This window comes from Sciurus vulgaris, assembly GCF_902686455.1.
Source record: "Sciurus vulgaris genome assembly, chromosome: 2".
In the NCBI taxonomy this organism is placed as follows: Eukaryota; Metazoa; Chordata; class Mammalia; order Rodentia; family Sciuridae; genus Sciurus; species Sciurus vulgaris.
Genome location: NC_136462.1, coordinates 192,519,223 through 192,537,983, shown reverse-complemented (window position 1 = coordinate 192,537,983; position 18,761 = coordinate 192,519,223). Strand labels below are relative to the sequence as shown.

Here is an 18,761-nt window from a genome sequence, read left to right as displayed (position 1 = left end):
AGACAGAGTCTTGCACAATTGTCAAGGCTTGCCTTGAACTTGAGATTCTCCTTCTTCAGCATAACGAGTCACTGGGATTATTGGCCTGTGCCACCAGGCCAAGTGTGGCAATATCATTTATACTAATGAACAATTAGAAACAACAATATGAAAACAGCTACTTAATGGTATGTGCATGCATGTGGACTACTACTTGGCAGTTACAAAGAGAATAAACTCAGCCTTAAAAAGAAATTCTTTTCTTTTGCAGTACTAGGGATCAAACCCAGGGTCTTGGACATGCTAGGCAAGTGCTCTACCACTGAGCTACATCTTCATCCCCAGAAGGAAGGAAATTATGATAAATATCATAATGCAGATGAAATAAGCCAGTCACAAAAAGACAAATACTGTATGGTTCCACTTTATGAGACACCTGGAGTACCTGAGTACAGCCTGGGTGGCTTCCGGGGGTTGCGGGGAGGAGAGAATGGGGAGTCAGTGTGTAATGGGCACAGGGTTTCAGTTTCTCAAGATGAGGAATCCTGGAGATCTGCTGCACAACATGAACCTACTGAACACTACCCAACTGTACGTCCAGAGGGAAAGAAACCAAGACAATATTTTCTACATCCTGTCAGTACACAGATATGTTTGTGCAAAGCAATGTCTGGGGAAAGATACAGCCTCGACTGGTGAGAATGATCAGCTTTTGGAAGGTCATGCTGTGTGTGCAGGTGATCAACAGTTTCCAGTTGTAACTTCTTTTAAAGGGACCGTATTTTTATAGTGTTAATGTAATCAGAGACTAATAAAAAGAATATTCTCCTCCTAAAAGTTTATGCAAAACAGATGCCTCAGGCACAGGCCATGATCCCTGTGCAGCTGAGCTCACCCAGGCTGCGGTACCTGTAGTCACCCTGAGAAGTTTCAGGTGTGCTGACACTCGGCCACAGCTATACTCCACCAGTGAGATTCCTATGTGGCCTAGTTCATAGCAGGAAGCGGAACATCTTTCCAAGAGACAGAAAAACTAAATAAGAGAAACTAAGTAAGTCCTCAGGGAAGGACTGAGTTTCCTATGGCTGGGTGTTCACAGTACTGACTGGATGGAATGAGTGTTCCTAACAAGGCTGACAACCACGAAGCATCTGACTACTACCTGGCAGCCCAAGTCCCAGGTCTGCCGTCAGTGGCCCTTGGGTAACTGAGAACTGCCCACCTGAGCCCTGACGACGGGCTCACAGGTGGGAAGAGTAACTTGCTCAAAATGATGCTCCTTACCAAAAAGTCCCAGTGCAGACGGAATCTAGACTCAGAGGAGCTGGGAGAGCATTCACCAACACGCTTCTGGACAGTCATTCCTGAGAGGACAAAGCCTTCCACAGCATCAGCCAAGACGTCTTGTGCAACCAACAAGCAATGTTTGTTCTGGCTTAGCTGTCACAGGCCTGGATGAGGCACAGTAATGGTGACGACTGCCACTGTCCTTCCCAAGCGAGCTCACAGCTCCTTCAAGGGCCCAGTAGGACCCTTGCACCCAGCAGCAAGGAAGCTGGTGCTGAGATACACATGTTCTCTTCTACTCAAGTCGCTGCTCTGGATCCCCTTAGGATCTTGTGGCTCAGGTGAAAGACCACTCCCAGAGAGTGACCAGGCCATCCCAAGACCTTGACATACTGCACGGCTCTACCTTCTCCCATCAGCTACTATTATCATAAAATGTGGGCCAACCTGCATAGGTAGCGTCCACTGCCTGACACGAGACACTCAAGTTCTTTGTTGTGCAGAGGGTGTGCAATGAGGGGCCTTGATGTGAACTAATAAGGAAACAACTGCCAACAGCTGCTGTAAAGACAGAAGCAGGCCATAATGCTTGTTTCTGTGCGACGCTGGAGCAGGCGAGCAGCCGCCTGAGACGGACGGTGCCCCACTCGTCCCTATTCCACACTTACTGACATGACGGAGCCAGCTTCAAATCGGCCACGGGGAGATATTTACACCATGAAAGTTGGCAGATGCTACAGTCACTTACCAGCACCCAGTGATTGTCCTATCTATACCCCAGGGGCAGACTACTTTTTCTGACATTCTCTTATGAACTGTGTTTTACTAAAACTGTTTCCAAGCATCTGTTATAACTCTGCATTTCTAGACCTGAGAAAATTCCAAGATCATGAAATGTGTTTTGGTAGGAAAGCGATATTATTAAGCATTACATCTCCATTAGGAAGCAAATGACATCGTGCATACAAACACACTTGGAGTCTTTTGATTGTTTTCCCCTCCAATTTTTTTTTTTGTGGTGAAGTATTTATTTGATTTTTAAATTTCTGTATGTGCATAATTAAACCTCCAGTGAAGAGAAAGTTCATTCTGGCTTAATCCCAGCAATTATGAGTTTTAGAACAGTCGTCAGTTTTTCTTTTGTGTGTTTCTGATTTTAAAACAAATGTTAATTTTTTTCAACAAAAGTTTCAGAAGAGTATTGGCAATGGGAGTCAGAATAAAAGAAGTTGTGACATTTGAAGGTGAAACTACATGGAACGTAACTCTCAGGTCAGTAAGGAGGCATTCCTGGATTTCACAAAGCTTTCGAGTACCAAGAGATTTGTCCAGCAACTTCATGGTGTCTGCCTACATCCTGGATGTGGAATATTAAAGTATTTGTAATATCACTGGATTTTTTATTCATTTTACATGGATTCTATCAAGACCTACGTATGACATTATTCCAATGGAAAAATGAACTAACAGTGCCTACAAAAAACAGGGCCAACTCTTTACTGCTTCCTTCTGAATTTAGCTGCCCACTCCTGACATGATGAAGTGGTTTAAGTATGAAAAGTACCTTATTGAAGTGATCTCCAATCACATGCCATATCCGGGACCACTGCAGTCGGATCCGATTCATGTTGTAGTAGGATATCTCCACGATCTTCTGCAGGCTGAACATGCGAGGATGGTGGGGGGAAGCCAGTTCATCCATGGACACAGCACACAGCCAGCGGACAAAGTCAACTACAGGCCAGAGCCAACAACACACGCAAAGGCTCATTAGTAACAGTGGGGCAGTCGCACCCCAGGCTTCTACAGTGTCACAGGCAAGTCAAATACATACCTATGGCATTTCCATCCAGTCTGGTAGAGCCAGTAAAAATTCTAGGGAGATAAAAAAATAAAAATTAGGTCTGGAAGCTGAAGTTTCTCAAATACTCAGAGCTGGCAGAGAGGAAAGGCTTCAAATCTGGCATTATACCAAAATAAATGATGAGGAATCAAAAAGACAGAACTGGTCAGTGAGACAGCAAAAAGCCTACCCCTGGCATAAGAAGAAGGGACACCTCCACAAGGCAGGGAGGTGACCTGAGGGCAGTGGGACTGGTAGAGCGAGATCCTTCCCAAAGCTGCTTCTCAGCAAGAGCAATAAGAACGCTGGCCGAAAATTTTCAAAATTAACTTTTCTAGGGCTGGGATTGTGGCTCAGTGGAGAGCACTTGCCTCGCATGCATGGGGCACTGGGTTCAATCCTCAGCACCACATAAATAAATAAAATAAAGACATTGTGTTCGTCTACAACTAAAAAAATATATATATTAACTTTCCCACAGCAAAACTTTAAAAATCAACAGAAAGCTAACAAAAATCTGAGGGGTGTTTTGTTTTTCAAGAAAAATGGTCGAATCTTGATCTGAATGGTGAGTGCTTCCTCCATTCCCATTCTCCTTTCCCCAGCTCCACAGGAAGCCTGAAACCAACAGCACCCCATCTGCTGCCAAGGGGGCCGAACACTGTCCTCAGAGAGCTCACGCCATCTGAGCTGACCCAGTGCTCACTCAGGGCAGCCAGCCTCTCCTCCAGGAGCTGTTTAGCCCCACAGCCACAGCGGGCAGCAGAACAGTCAAGGCAAACAAGCACCTGGCCCAAAACTGCCACGGAAGAGCAGGGGTGAGGTCCACAGGAGGCTCTGAGAAGCTCCCCAGGGCTGCTGGGGATCCAGGCCGCCAGCTTGTGTGCAGGGCTTTGCACACCCAGGAGACCAGGAGACAATGAGAAGAATGAGCTCTCATCTGTGGGTGACCTTAGGTCCTACCTGAACCAGAAGCAAAAGCAAAGGCCGAGTTGCAAACTGCTTGGCTAAGTGTTTAAGGCATGCCCCCGGAATGTAGTCCTCAGCAAGCACAGGCTGGGATACCTAAGGTCAGAGGCAGCTAAGGAAATCTCTGAGCATTGAAGCTAACCCCGTGCAGATGTCAGTGGCCACACGTGGAAGAGAATACAGACTTTACACAATTAGTTCAGGGAAGTCACCAAACAGACAGTACTGATAACAACAGAAAACCCTGGGCTGGGAGCTAGGAGTCAGGCTCCAAAGTCGTCATATTATTTTAAATGTCCAGTTTTCAACAACAAAAAAATAGGACAAGCAAAGAAGCAAGAAAGGATGGCTTATTTATAGGAAAAGAATCAGTTAACAGAAACTGTCCCTGAGGAAGCCAGGATGTTATGATTTTCTAGACAAGGTGGTTTTGTTTTTTTTGTTTTGTTTTGTTTTTGTACTGGGGATTAAACCCAGGGGCACTCTACCACTGAGCCACATCCCCAGACCTTTTTAAAAATTTTGAGACAGGGTCTCACTAAGTTGCTTAGGGCCTCAGTGAGTTGCTGAGGTTGGCTTTGAACTTGTGACTCTCCTGCCTCAGCCTCCCGAGCCACTGGGATTACAGGCATGCACCATTGTGCCTGGCCTAGACCACGGTTTTAGGTTAGTTATTTTGAGTATGTTTAAAGAAGTAAAGGATAATATGTCCAACTAATGAAAAATGTGAGGTCAATTTCACACCAAATAGAGAACAGTAATGAAGAGACAGGAAAAATATTAAACATTCTGGAGTTGAAAATAATAAAGCTGAAATGAAAAATTCACTGCAGAGGCTAAACAGCAGTTTTCAGCTGGAAGAAGTAAAAATCAGTAAACCTGAAGATAAGTCAAATGAGACTGTCTGATGTGATAAGCAGAAATAAAGAATTTTTAAAAATGAACAGCTTTAGAGTCCTATAGGACACCATCAAACATACCAACATACACATAACAGAAGTTCCAGAGAGAGGAAAGAAAGGAGCTAGAAGAACATTTGAAGAAAGAATGGCTGAAAACTTCCCACATTTGATGAAAGATAACTACCTATATCTCTCAGAAAATAAGCAAATTTGAACTAGGATAAGCTCAAAGAAAGTCACACCCAGAAATATCATCATCAAACTGTTGAGAGTGAAATACAAGAGGATCTTGAAAGCAGCAAGGCAGCAGACTCATCGCACAGGAGGCTTCTTTGGTAAGATTAACAGCCTATCTCTCATGGGAGACCATGGAAGCCAAAAAAGCATTGGGGTAACAGTTCAAGTGCTAAAAAAGAGACCATCAACCAAGAATTCTATATTCAGCAAAACTATCCTTCAAAAATGAAGAAGAAAGGAAGACATTCTGAGGTAGGAGAAAAACTTCAAAAAACAAAACAAAAACGCCGACAATTCATCACTAGTAGACTTGCCCTGTAATAAATACTTACGGAAGTCCTTCACGTTGAAAGGAAACGAGAGAATAACTCAAGACTACATGAAGAAATAAAGAGCACTGGTAAAGTTTACTACATAGGAAAATATAAAAGCTAATATTTTAAATGTAGTGTACTTTTGTCTATAAATAATTTTTATCTTAATGAAAAGACAATTGGAAAAAGCAACAGTTATAAATCTGTTGATAGGTATATGTTTATAAATATATAATTTGCATGACAATGCAATGATGGGGGAGGAAATGGAACTATTTTAGAGCTGAGTTTTTTATACTATTGAAATTAATACATTAATCAAAACGCCCAATAGAATCACTAAAACATAACTAAAATAGTAAAGGAAATAAGAAGGTAATACACAAGAAAACATTTAACCACAAAGAAGGCAGTAATAATGAAGAAGAGAAGGTATAAGACATATTAAAAAAAATAAGGTCTGAGAACTTGCACAAAAAACATTATTAGAGACAAAGAACACTTTATAATTAGAAAAGGCTTAAATCCATAAAAAAGGGATTATAAATATATATGAATCTAACAACAGAGTCCTAAAATACAAGAACCAAATAAGCAAAGAATTAAAGGGAAAACAGATCATTCAAATGCCTAGAACAGGCAAATCTATATAAAATAGAGCAGTGGCCACAGGGACAAGAAGATGGGGAGCAAATGTGAAGGAGTATGAGGCTTCTCTGTGGGGTCATAAAACTGTCATGAAACAGACGGTGGTAACGGCTGCACGACTCTGAATAGGCCACCATGCACTGACCCGTATATTTTTAAACAACAGATCTTATGGCATGTGAACTATGAATCAACAAAAAAATGTAACAGGAGAGAAAAAGGTGCTGAGCAAGATCTCCAGTGTATATGACCCGACTAAGGAGGAGAGATAGGAGATAAATAGAATGGCGAAAAGTTCACTTCACTCAAGTCAGGTGCAGGGCATGAGCCGGTAGTCCCAGCTACTTGGAGGCTGAGGTAGGAGGACCACTTGAGCCCAGGGCCAGCACGGGCAACGTACTGAGACCCTGACTCATAAAAAATGACTTTTGTTGCTGTTGTTCTATAAGTCTAACTTGAAGTAGGAAAGAAAAGGGGGAAAAAACTGTCAAAACTATACCACAGACAATATCTTGGTTGGAAAAAAGCAAAGAAGCAACTGGAATAAGGTAATCAAAATAAGCAGACAGAAGTACATAACAGTAAAAGATTATTCCAAGAATGATCCAAATTATTTAAAACATCTGTACTGCTAACACTCCAGAACTGTATTCAATGCCCTGGAAGAGGTCACTGACTAAATAAGCAGTGGTTCCTTTGACTTTCATTCAATGGTAGTTTTCAGGAGTTTGTTAATTTTAAGGAAATTCCTATTTTAAGCACCTGAACTTCACATGTATCTTCAAATAAGAATACCTCTATCTCTTCGGGACGGTTAGGCCAAGTTTCAAGTAAACAAATAGTGGAAAGACTTTGAGGAAGAATTTATGGAAATTCAAACTTGGGCCAATTTCTACTCATGAATAGGATTTCAATCCCAAACTCTTGTGAGATTTTTTTTTTTAAAGTAACTTCCACTAAGAAAACACTGTAATTTAAACATCAGCATAAAAAAAGCTCGTTAGTGACATAAATTGTCACAATGGTAAAGTTACAATTTTTTAAAAAAGCACAATGCAATTTAAGGTCAAAATTCAAAGAAAGGTGAGGGTTACTGATAACTGGATCATAGGCACCATCTTTTATCTTTCTGGAGCCAACAGCACAGCCAAAAAGTCAGGAATCACTGTGTCCAGTAACTACATGGGGGACTCCAGATCCCCCATGTAGGGTAGTCAGCCTCCCTGAAGAGGATCATCACCTGTCCACGGCGACAACGACACTCTGGGAGCTGGTCTCACCCACAGACTCCTGGAAGCTGGCCATCTGTCTCTTATCCACGCCACCACTCACCAAATTACCTAGAACAGGATGCACGGAATCAGTGAACTTCAAAGAGTCATGGATCTACAACCAAGTATCCTTTGCAGGAAAATGCAGAGACAAGGAACAGCAACAAAAAGGTTCAGTAGGCAAAAACAAAACAGCCCTGATGGCAGACCAGTTAAAACGTGTGCTGTATTTAGAATACAACCGCATTACAGCTCTCTTGCTGGACCAGCCATCTCCCAGCCTCTATGGTGCTTCACGTCCTTACAGTACTGAAGGCCCACGTTTAAGAACACAAACTGGAATCCACTGAACTGACGCAGAGCTCCTGGAACCTGCAACGGCTCCCATTGGCTGGCCGCCTGGCGGCTCTGATCCCAGTACAGCCAACCTTGTGAGCACCCTAAGAAGTGGGCCTGCCACCCCCACGTCCCCAGCGTCCAGGCTTTTATCTGCTATCCTGTTCTGCTCCAACCACTGTGCTCTGGAGCCTGAGGCAGGAGGACTGCAAGTTCAAGGCCAGCCTAGGCAGTTTAGCAAGACCCTGTCTCAAAACAAATTAAGTGGGGAGGGGCTGGGGATGCAGCCTGGTGCTACCCCAGCCTGTGAGCCTGGGTCCAATCCCCGGTACTGGGGTGGGGTGGAGGGCACAGTGAAGACAAACTGCTCTCACCTTCTCATCAACCACACACACAGGCCCTAGCAGCCCCTCCCTGCATCTGGATGGAGGGGCTTGAACCCTGCCTCTACTGTTTCCTTACCACACAACCCTGCTCAAGTTACCTCACCCTGGGCTTTAGTTTTCTCAATCACAAAATAGGGAGGATAAGATTTCCTATGTCATTGGGCTGTGAAGAGGATTAAGCGAGTTAAAATATAAACTGTTCAGAACTTGAACATCTGTTATTCTGTATATCACTGACAGAAGAGTCTCTCAACCCACTGTGGAGCCAGAAATAACTGCTTGCATGAGCATGCCATTTAATGAAGCCCCCCCCAGGGAACACGAAGAGATGCAGAATCTGTTTGTTAAGTTCTAGAGACACGTGGGTATAGTCTCTCGCCAGGAACCAGCAGTGGGCTTCAAAAACCAGAAAGGCTTCCTCCCAGGATGGTTATAGGTACAGAAAGAACAGTAATGCACCCTGCAAATTTGGTAAAATAGACACTTTACTCAACACTTAAACACAATTAGGAGCTGAGGCAGCACGTCCACTTGCATTCATAGACGTGCTGTCAGCTGGCACACAAGGAGAGACGGTTTACAGGACAGTCCTGACGAGACAGAAGGGCTTCATCCTGGTTAACTTGCAAGTCTGTGGCGGCCAGCCATGGGGCCTGCAGTCTTACCGAGGCCGAGGCCCATGAACTCCTCTCCTGCCAACGCGTGGCTCTTCAGGCTCCCTTCTCGCTCACGCCCAGTCCCAGACAGGTAGCGGGTCTTCACCCCGGTTCCTATCAGCTGAGCAAGCTCCAGCTGGCTGATGCATTTCAAGATCTAAGGAAAGGGCAGCGTGGAGAAGTGAGCTCCCAATGCACAGGCTGCAGAGGGCACTGCTACCTTACGCCAGTCATTCAAGCATTCTGTGAAGCAAGCGGCCTTCCAGGAACAACAACACTGAGGGCTTAGGGTGGCTTCCCTACAGGCAGAAGCACTGGCCGAGCAGCGGCAAGTGTCCTCTGGGTCTTGAAGTCAGACTACTGGTATGCTACTTTTTTCTAATTATTAAAGCAAGAGAGTAATTCAACAACTTTGGTACAATGGAATTACGCCATGCTGAAGTTCATGTAAACTTGGAAAGTATGCAACAGAGAAAACAATTTGACTGGAGCAGAGGATTCTACCCAATCCACATCGTCTGACCAGTCCCCACCTCATCCACTGTCCACCTCAGACACGACATGCCAGGCTCGCTGGCCTGCATTTGGCTCTTTAACTTGCCTCCACAGTCCCACCCAGGGCCTCATTGCCTGACTCGGACACAACACGCCAGGCTCACGGGCACGCAGGTGGCTCCTTAACTTGCCTCCATGGTCCCACCCAGGGCCTCTGCTCTTGCTGTCCCTTTCACTTGGAGTGCTGCTTCCTCCAGCCCACTGCATCCATTCCCAGATCAGATGTGTGCATCCCCTGCCTCCAAGAGAGAACTTCCTGCCTGCCCTGATCATGTTCCCCATCACCGTAGTCACGTTTGAAGTTTTTTCCTGAGTGCTTACCACTTCTCGGCATTATCCCATGGTTACTGATTCCTTCTACATCTTAAATGTCAAGAGGGCATTATTAACTGTCTTTATGGCCAACTTTCAGATTCATGAGGTAGAGTTAGGCTTGATTTCAAGAAAAATGGAACAGACCAGGAAAGAGCAACGCTGAGAAAGGCCAGGAGTAGCCTAATGGAGCAAAGGCAAGAGACCTACCTCGTGCCAGGAGTTCCCGAGGTAGTTGCCGTCCGTGTGAGCCACCGTAATAAGTGTCTTTATGGTGTCGATGTTTTTCTGCTTCATTTCCGTGATGCTGGAACTGGCAGTCAGCAGGGAGAAGCGAGCAAGGGCCTGAACGTAGGCATCTCTTTCCAGCTGAAAGAAGCCCAGGAGAACCTGATTCCAGCCCCAGGGTGGCCATGGTCACCCCTGAGAGGCTGGACCTGTCTGGCGTTCTCACCAGAAAACTCTGCAGGCTTTCTGCACATCAGCATGCCATCCACACAGGTGTCCGCCTGCTACTGGACCCCCCGAGGCTCCCTGTGCACTGCCACATGCCTGAGAAACAGCTCTATCCACTTGACCTCAAAGCATGCTTATCAGTCCCATGTTCCAAGATCTGCCGAATGCCAAGAGCCAATACATACATTCTAATACCTACAACAATACAGTAAGGCACTTCTATTTTCTGAAGTTTGTAAATTAGGAAATAAGCAATGTCGTGGAAGTTAGCTGGGGCAATGTCACAGGGCCAGAGAAGCATCAGAGCTGGGTTTAAAACCACGACTCTCTGACTTCAAAGCCTGTGGTTTTGGCACAATAAAAAGCCTACCTGAAAGATAAAGGGGAACAGAAGACTGGGGTTTTTTGTTTGTTTGTTTTAAACAAATGGGTGCAAACTGACTTAGAAATGAATGCAAAGGACCAAGAAAAACCTATGACAACAACTTCCATAACAGTTTGAGAATTGCATTTCATCTATTTGTTGAATTTTTTAAGATTCAAAAAAAGTTTATTATGGACTTGCATTTTGCATTCAACTGTATGTTTTACCAGAGAAAAATGGGAAAATATTAGAAAAATATATTTTAAGAGGAAAAAACAATTGTGGGGGAAGTGCTGGGGCTGAACCCAAGGTCAAATGCACACTGGCAAGGCATTCTATCACTGAGCTATACCCCCAGAAAAACAGTATTTTAAGCACCAAGACAGTAAGTGAGGCAGATGGACAGAAAGGCTGTTTTGTCAAATCCAGCTAAGTGGCCTGAGTCCTACTCGTGGTTAAAAAAGGCTTTGATTTAAATCTCCGGTGTCTTCCCCCAACGAGGCTGTGGTCAACACAAAGCGAAGGGAAGGAGCCGGCAGTGTGCTAAGATGCTCGCTCACCTGGAAGTTCCTGACAGTCTAGCTTTTGCTGACTCTAAAGGAGCAGAACTCACGCAGGCTCCACTCACCTGCATCCCAAAGATACAGGCGATCCGGATGGCGCAGCGGATGCCTTCCAAACACAGGGAGGCCACTTCCGTGTCGTCACAGTTCTGCAGTCCAATGCTGTAGGCCGCCAGCAGCGGTGTCCACACCAGCTACCAAAGAAGGCAGGTTTCAGTAATAGAATTTCGGCCTGGGAAGCGTGCTGCAGGACACATTGTTAGCTAGGGGAGAGCCAGGATGTCAGGTCCACTGCTATTCAGATTTCGACCAATCCTGCTCACCAGGTAAGGCAGTCCCTCCTACACTACAGGCCTGCTGGTTACTAAACACTCAATTCACAAGGGAGGACGGCGACCATGCCGCTGAGCCACCACACCTCCTCCTGGTGGACGGCCGACCACCGTTCCCTGCTGAATCTATACGAGCTTGAGAATCCCTCAACACAGCATGAGTCAGCCGTTACCAACGATGCAAAATATAACCTGTCAGAAATATAGGACTACGAACTTAGCTTACCGAAAGGCTCCCACTTCAAATTATCCAGACTTTATTTTCTTCCAACTTTCTTATGAATTCCTTAGAAATAAAGGTTATGAAAGTCTAGAATTGATTACCTAACAGGATGGTAACAGTTACTATAAAAATAGTTTATAAAAATATGATGCTATGTATACAGAACGCGTATCTTTTAAAGATATATTTAAAATACAGATTCCAGTTATTGTCTTTTCTTTCACCTAACTCAACTGATAAACTGAGGTCCCTGAAGTGAAATGTCCCAATAACATGGTCCTTTCATCTACTGCCCAAATAACTATTAATTCACTCAACCCCTTTCTTGGCTGCCCTCACAGCAACACTGTATCTGTCCCCATTTTACAGGCGATGAACAGGGAGGGTAAGTAAACTGGCCAAGGTGACACAGTGAAAAGTGCCAGGGCTCGGGATGTAGCTCAGTTGGTAGAGAGCTTGCCTCACAAGCACAAGGCCCTGGGTTCAATCCCCAGCACCACCAAGAAAAAGAGAAAAGTAGCAAAGCCAGAACTCAAACCCAAATGGTCTGATGGCAGAGTCCACACGTGGCACTGGCACATCCCCAGCATTACCGAAGGACAGCAGGAGGGACTTGCGTTAGTTCCTGTTCAGACAGAAGCACGCCGACCGGGCCCATCCTCCCCACCACCTCTTTGACGCTGGGATCCTGCAGGTCGCCTTCCAGTGGGACAAGTCCAAAACTGGGCCTAGCCAGACTCTTGACCTCTCAGAATACTCACTTTGAACATCGGCCGGACATGGTCCAAGTGCGTAGCACTGGTAAACGGGGCTTTGGCGTGGCTCACGGCCTCCATCAGCGCCTTGGCTGTTTTCGCCATCTGTTCCATCTCCAAGTTGTAGAGCAGCCGCCGCTGCTTCTCACTGGCCACATCTACGGAGAAGCGTGAGAGTGAGCAGCTGCTGGCTCAGTGCCACACAAGCCAGGAGCCACTTGAAAGGTTCACAGCAATCACTCCACCTCATGGGTGTCATCGCCACTTTACAGATGGGAAAAACAAGCCAGAGAGGTTGAGAGACTTGCCCAAGGTCACCCAGCTAAGGCAGACTGGATCTGTCCAGCAGCACAGATCCAGAGCCTACACTCTCAGCACTGCACTCTGCTGCCACTCAGAGACACTGACAGCTTCACAGGGGCCCTAATTAATCAAATTCTTAATCATGGGTTGGCACAAGCACCACTGGAATTAAAGCTAAGTTTTAAGGAATATATTTTGGAAGGCAATTAAGTTCTTTGATTACTTATTTTAAATTCCCTTTTTGTTCCTAATCAAAACCTAGCAAGATAGTGATATTATTAAAGAACCAACATAATCATAATCATAATAATTAATCACACTTCCTATTCAGCTACTTAGAGATGGGAATTAATTTGCCACCAGCCTAGTTAACCATGCACCCTGACGCATCTCAGGGCCGCAGTACAGGAATCTGTTCATCAGCCCTTACTCTGCTTGGTGGATTTGGCGGCCATCGTGTGCTCCTTTGTTTCTTTCATCGCGATTTTCTTGCCTTCTATCTCTTCGTAGATGCTGGAGAGATACTCTTCTGGTAGATCTTTACTATCATTGATACCCCGATTCATTTTAATATACTGCTCTTTTGTCATTTTATTTTTTACCTGAAATTTAAAAAAGAATTTAAAGACCATACAAAAAAATATTCAATCGCCCCCTCAAAATAACACAAACTCCCCCCAAAAACTCATTTGCCCAAATAAGCTACTGCTTTTGCCACAGACCATGTGAGCCACGAGCACACTTCACCTGAGGACTGTGCAAGTCTGTCGTCAGCATGATGATGGAATAGGCCAGGACGTAGGCGGTGTCGGCGCTCGCAAACAGAGTTTGCCTGCCAGAAAAGACTCCAAATGTAAAACCCAGAGGCAGCGACGGCTTCCAGAAGGCACGAGGCTCTCACTGGAGGTGGACCCGCGCTCCTCCTGGAGCCCTGGCCTGGGACAGTCACTACACTTTCCCCGTCACTGAGCATTAATTCACAACACAGGGTATGCAAAAAGCTAAATAAGAATACAGGTCAGATTCTAGGCTTCTTTGAAGAAAGTCATTTCAATGTTATTTTATTTTATTTATTTTACTATTTTGGTACCAGGGATTGAACCCAGCAGGGGCTTTGAGCTTATCTCCAGCCCCTTTTAATTTCTGTTGTGAGACAGGGTCTCACTGAGTTGCTTAGGGCCTTGCTAAGTTCTGAGGTTGGATTTGAACTCAGGATTCTCCTGCCTCTGCCTCCCAAGCCACTGGGTTCACAGGTGTGTGCAATGCCATGCCCAGCTCAACTTAAATTTTTAAAAAGACCCTTGCAGAATATCCTGGGTCAAGACTAGGGCAAGGCAAATGAACTCAAGGTGTCAGGAGACCCTCACTCTCAGGGGTCTTCCCCAAGGGGAGTAGCATCCTTCAGCCTGCAAGCAGTTGTTACTCACAGTTTATATTATCCATGATGATATTTAACAGTAGAGATACGAAGGAAAATACTGATGTTGTTCTAAACCACATGCTGGTGAAGTCTAATGGGGTTTTTTGTTTGTTTTTGGATTACACAAGAAGAGAAAGACACAAGTCCATGTGTAGCCTCATATAACGCGTGGCCAGCAAAACTGGTCTGTCCTCACTGCCCCATAGAAAAAGGAAGATGGAGCAAAGCTCCCAGGCCCACCCAGGGCGTGTGGTAAAGGTAACACCATCTAATTGTGCCTTCACAGCAAAGTGAAACAGATGCCACCTTTGCTGCCCAGGTCATCTCCTGGGGAGAGCTGGCCACACACTCGGAGGATGGGGACCAACTAATATGAAAATGGAATTGAGTTGAGAGGCAGAATTATTATCAGAACGTTATCTTCACAGTGTGTTCAGACATCCACTCCAGGGTGGTGTGCAGAGCGTGAGCCTCTGAGTTAGACACACCCACACTCAGTCCAAGCCTGCTGCTTACTAGCTGATTGGTTTTGACAGGCAGCTCATCTGTAAAACAGGGAGGCCACTCCAGGCTTGCCACTGACCAGGTACAGGACATGCAAGATTTGGTTCCTGCAAAACAGTCACTCGCCAAGAAAAACTCAAGACGCGCTCTTGTACGTTGTGGTTTAAGTTACTCAGCCATTTCTATAGCCTGTTCATCGGTAAGCAATCAAAGAAAAACCAAACTCCTTTAGATCTAGTCTGTACATTGAATCAGGGAGCTACTCTTGATTAGAGAAGAGGCGCCCAATTACCTCCTCTCGATTCACAAAATTATACTTTTTAAATTAGTTAGCCAGGCATGGTAATCCCAGCTGTTCAGGAGGCTGAGGCAGGATGACCACAAGTCCAAGGCCAGCCTCAGCAATTTAGCAAGGCCCTGAACAACTTAGCAAGACCCTGTCTCAAAATAAAAAATATAAAGGGCTGGCATGTGACTCAGTGGTAGGGTGCCCCTGGTACCAATCCCTGGTACCATAAACAGAAAAACCAATAGAGCAGTTAATAGCATGGGCTTCGGTTGTGTGATCTAGGAGAGTTGCTTAACCCCTTTGTTCCCTGATCTCTTGTCTACAGAATGAGGACAGGAACTTAGCTGCTGTGAGATAATCCCTGAGCACAAAGCGTGGCATACAGTGAACAGAAACTTTAGTTGCTTAGCACAGATTTAGAAAGATTAAACCCAAACCCCAACCAAATCAAGCTTAGTGTCCTGAGGGGGCAAAAAGGTGAAGCGGAGGGCCTGGGGGGTGCGCTCACCCCTGGTTGCACTCTATGTATCTGGCAGCAAACTTCTCCATCAGCCGGTCAATCTTCTGGGCTTCCCCAGGGAGGCGGAAGCCTTCTAAGAAAGTGCGCAAGGCTGAGACGAACTCCTTCTCACAGAAGTCCAGCTGGTCCACATAGGCATACATCACCTCCTTGTTGAACCTCGTGCTGTCTCCCAGAAAATCGCCTACTTGGGTCTGAAACACACACAACACACACTCGCTCACTTCACATATAAACCCACAGCAGAGGACTAGGCCTGAACGTCACAGTGGGCTGAACTGCCGGGGAAGCAAGGTGAGCCCTGAACTGCATGGAGGATGACACGGAGGAGGTGCAGGAGAGGGAGCACTGGGCTGCCTCAGGAGAGGGGCAGGTATAGATGGGGCCAGAAAAACGGTTTCTACCAGCTGAGGGGCATTTCTAACTGACATTTCCACCAAATAAACAACCGCCTGTCGGGAGCTTGCTTATTCTCATCACTGTGATGGTGACCACTGTCCATGCTGAGGGTAGGGATGCGCAGGCCTGCTGAAACCGGGCACAAGGGGCTGCAGCAGTCGGTTCGTCTCAAGGTCCAGGCTAGGAGGGGTGTGGAAGCATACCGCAGAACGTCGTGCAAGCGCAGAGCCCCCAGACTCACAGAATCCAGGCGCTCCTCCTGGTGCAGGAACTGGGCAATGTCTTCCACTGACGTTCCCAGCATGCCCTGCTCCTGGAGAAACTGGATCCCCCTCTTAGGTTTTTTGTTGAAGCTGTTTCAAAAAGAGATGAGACACAGGTTGGAATAAAATCTACGTCTGATGGCGGCCACCCTACCTCCACTCTCCCCTTCTTCAATAGTAACAACCCTAGTGTTCAGTGCAATAAAGTCCACATCTCCCTGGCTCCCTTAAATAAAGCACAGCCGTGGAAGTCAAGCCAGTGAGATCGAAGCAGAAGTGGTCTGAGTGTACCTAGGAAGGCTCCTTAAATGAAGCTGACTCAGGCAGCTGCTTTGGCACTCCCGCTCCTCCTCTCTGGAATACATGTGTGAAGATTAGTGCTCCAGCAGGCACCCTGAACCATGAGGTAACCCTGAAGGTGACAATCATGTGCAGACAGAAGGGGCTGGGTCCCTCACGTCGGTAAGAGTCACCACAATAGCTCCGATTGTTCACTTCTGGATTTCCTTTTTTCATATTTTATTTTTGGATTTCCATTTCTTGAGTATTCTAAGTACTGTTATGTTATATTTGCTTTTAAAGAAAGGCAAAGCTCACTAACGTATAAACTCAACTTTTTACCTGGCATTACACTAGAGAGTGATGTGAGGCTGAAAGAACAGGGGGCGGGCAGAGATGGCCTTGAGGTGTGTTTAGAAGGTGTGGTCCAGAGGCCCCTCTGAGAAGCTCTGCCGTGTCTGAGGGGTCAAAGCCCAGCATTCCAAGGGAGAACACCCAGGTGAAACAGCTGGAGGTGTCTGGGGACTCATGGTGCACTTGGGGGTCTTAGCACAGGGAGGCCGGTACGATTCAGGGGAGGGTCAGGAGGCTGAAGGGGGTCTAGCAGCGCGGCAGCCACACTCACAGCTCGATGCCATGCTCGATGATTTCCTTCTGTTGCTTGATGACCTCGAACTGCTCCGGGTCATCCTGCACAGCTGTCTGGGTCCCGGAGGACACTGTGGACTCCATGGACGTCACACTGCTCCTCCTCGCCATGTCAAGGCCTTTCCCATCCCCCATTTCCTGATCTGTGAGCCTCTCCTGCCCTGAAGTGACACAGAAAAAAACGAACCAGGTAAGCAGATGGGGTGCCAGCCATGGCCGAGGGAGAACCAGGTAGGGTTCCCCAGAAGAACGAATTTCTACTCTAGGGTCACAGGCACGCAACCTCAGATCACCAGAAACTTTTTTCATGGAACTTGAAGAGCAAATTCCAAAATTCACACAAAAAAGTAAGATGTGAATGGTGGGGACATTAAGAAAGCATGAGCAGGCCCTGCTCTCTGGACATCCAGACCTGCACGGCTCAGGCCATTTAGAAGGTGTGGCGTCTGTGCAAGGATGAACCCGTCATCAGGACAGAACAGAAAGACACAGACACACTCACAGGAGCACCTGGCGTGTCACAAAGTGACACCTGGAATCACCGAGGGAAGGAGAAGCGAAGAGGAGCAAGAGCTTCCCACTGCTCCTCAACGCTGAGGGTGCACACTGAACAGCAGAACCTCTGAGACACCAGTGTCGGCAGCAGAGTGTGCGCTCCTGCCAGGGCCCCGGAGGGGTTGGGTGTGGCGGCGCTCACCGAGGCTGGCCTGGTGGTTTGGATTCACATACAGGTCCTTGCTCCACTCCACCATGCACTTGAGGATGGACACAAGGCACTCCAGGCCTTTCTTCCTCAGACTCAGCTCCTACAGGACAAACGGGACACAGCACAGAGGCTGCAGACAAAGACAGGCGCCCACAGGCTCACAGGGCATCCTGTGAGCGCATCAGAGAGCCAGTGGTATCAGTGCTACTACGGCAAGACCCGAAGAAGAGACAGCAGGCGACACTGAAGGACGTGAGAACCCGCCATGTCCAGTGTCCACTGCAAACACCCAGCACAAATGCCAGCTGCCTGGCTTTCCCAAGGCCAACGGTGCTACCCAGATTTTTAAAAGGAACTTCTCATTCATTGCTTGTGGAATTAAAAACGAAACAAAACCCCCAAACCTTAAATAACAGGGTCTTACACCGTAACACTGAAAAGAAAAGAACCTTGAATCAAGCAGCGAGTGAGTGATTCTGGACAGAATTCATTCCCTAAAAACTCGCAGATATGTTCTACTTTAAGGTTTGCCCTACAGGTAAATAAAAACACTGATTTTTAAAAATAAATACTATTTCTTTTTTCTTTTCAAGATGTTGATGGGCCTTTACTTTATTCATTTATTTTTATGTGGTGCCGAGGATCGAACCCAGTGTCTCACACAAGCTAACAAGCGCTCCACCACTGAGCTATAGCCCCAGCCCCTAAATACCATCTTGGGAAAAAAAAAAAAAAGGCAAATATTTTAGATTCATAATACTATCACAGGCAGCACAGATCTGTCAATCTAATGATAATTATGACCTTTGAGGGAAAAAAACCAGAATCCTGTGCCCCATTCCAGGGTGCACAGACCCTGTGACCAGTGCACTCAGGGGTGCTAAGGAACACCTTTGGAGGGGAACTCCAAAAACAAGGCACACCCCTGCTAACAGGCAGCCTCCTCTCCCATACAAAGGCGGGGGTCCTCTCCTCCATGCTACCTCTGGAAGGTGACGGAGGTCTCAGGTTAATGTCACCTTCCCAGTGACACCACTTAACA

The 18,761-nt window shown here is 46.3% G+C and overlaps 1 protein-coding gene across 2 annotated transcripts in view; it reads right to left on the bottom strand.

Annotated features, from left to right (window-relative positions):
* Window positions 1-18,761, bottom strand: part of ARFGEF2 (ARF guanine nucleotide exchange factor 2) — an 84,986-nt gene that overhangs the window by 27,951 nt on the left and 38,274 nt on the right. For both annotated transcript variants that reach the window (XM_079128829.1, XM_079128828.1), the window contains exons 13-25: window positions 17,711-17,819; window positions 16,991-17,174; window positions 16,065-16,176; window positions 15,413-15,618; window positions 13,439-13,523; window positions 13,122-13,293; window positions 12,395-12,546; window positions 11,144-11,272; window positions 9,906-10,064; window positions 8,838-8,985; window positions 7,420-7,519; window positions 3,101-3,141; window positions 2,831-3,000 (exon numbers count right to left, since the gene is read on the bottom strand). In XM_079128829.1, coding sequence (XP_078984955.1) covers window positions 2,831-3,000; window positions 3,101-3,141; window positions 7,420-7,519; window positions 8,838-8,985; window positions 9,906-10,064; window positions 11,144-11,272; window positions 12,395-12,546; window positions 13,122-13,293; window positions 13,439-13,523; window positions 15,413-15,618; window positions 16,065-16,176; window positions 16,991-17,174; window positions 17,711-17,819 — 1,767 coding nt within the window. The remainder of the gene's footprint in view (window positions 1-2,830; window positions 3,001-3,100; window positions 3,142-7,419; window positions 7,520-8,837; window positions 8,986-9,905; window positions 10,065-11,143; window positions 11,273-12,394; window positions 12,547-13,121; window positions 13,294-13,438; window positions 13,524-15,412; window positions 15,619-16,064; window positions 16,177-16,990; window positions 17,175-17,710; window positions 17,820-18,761) is intronic.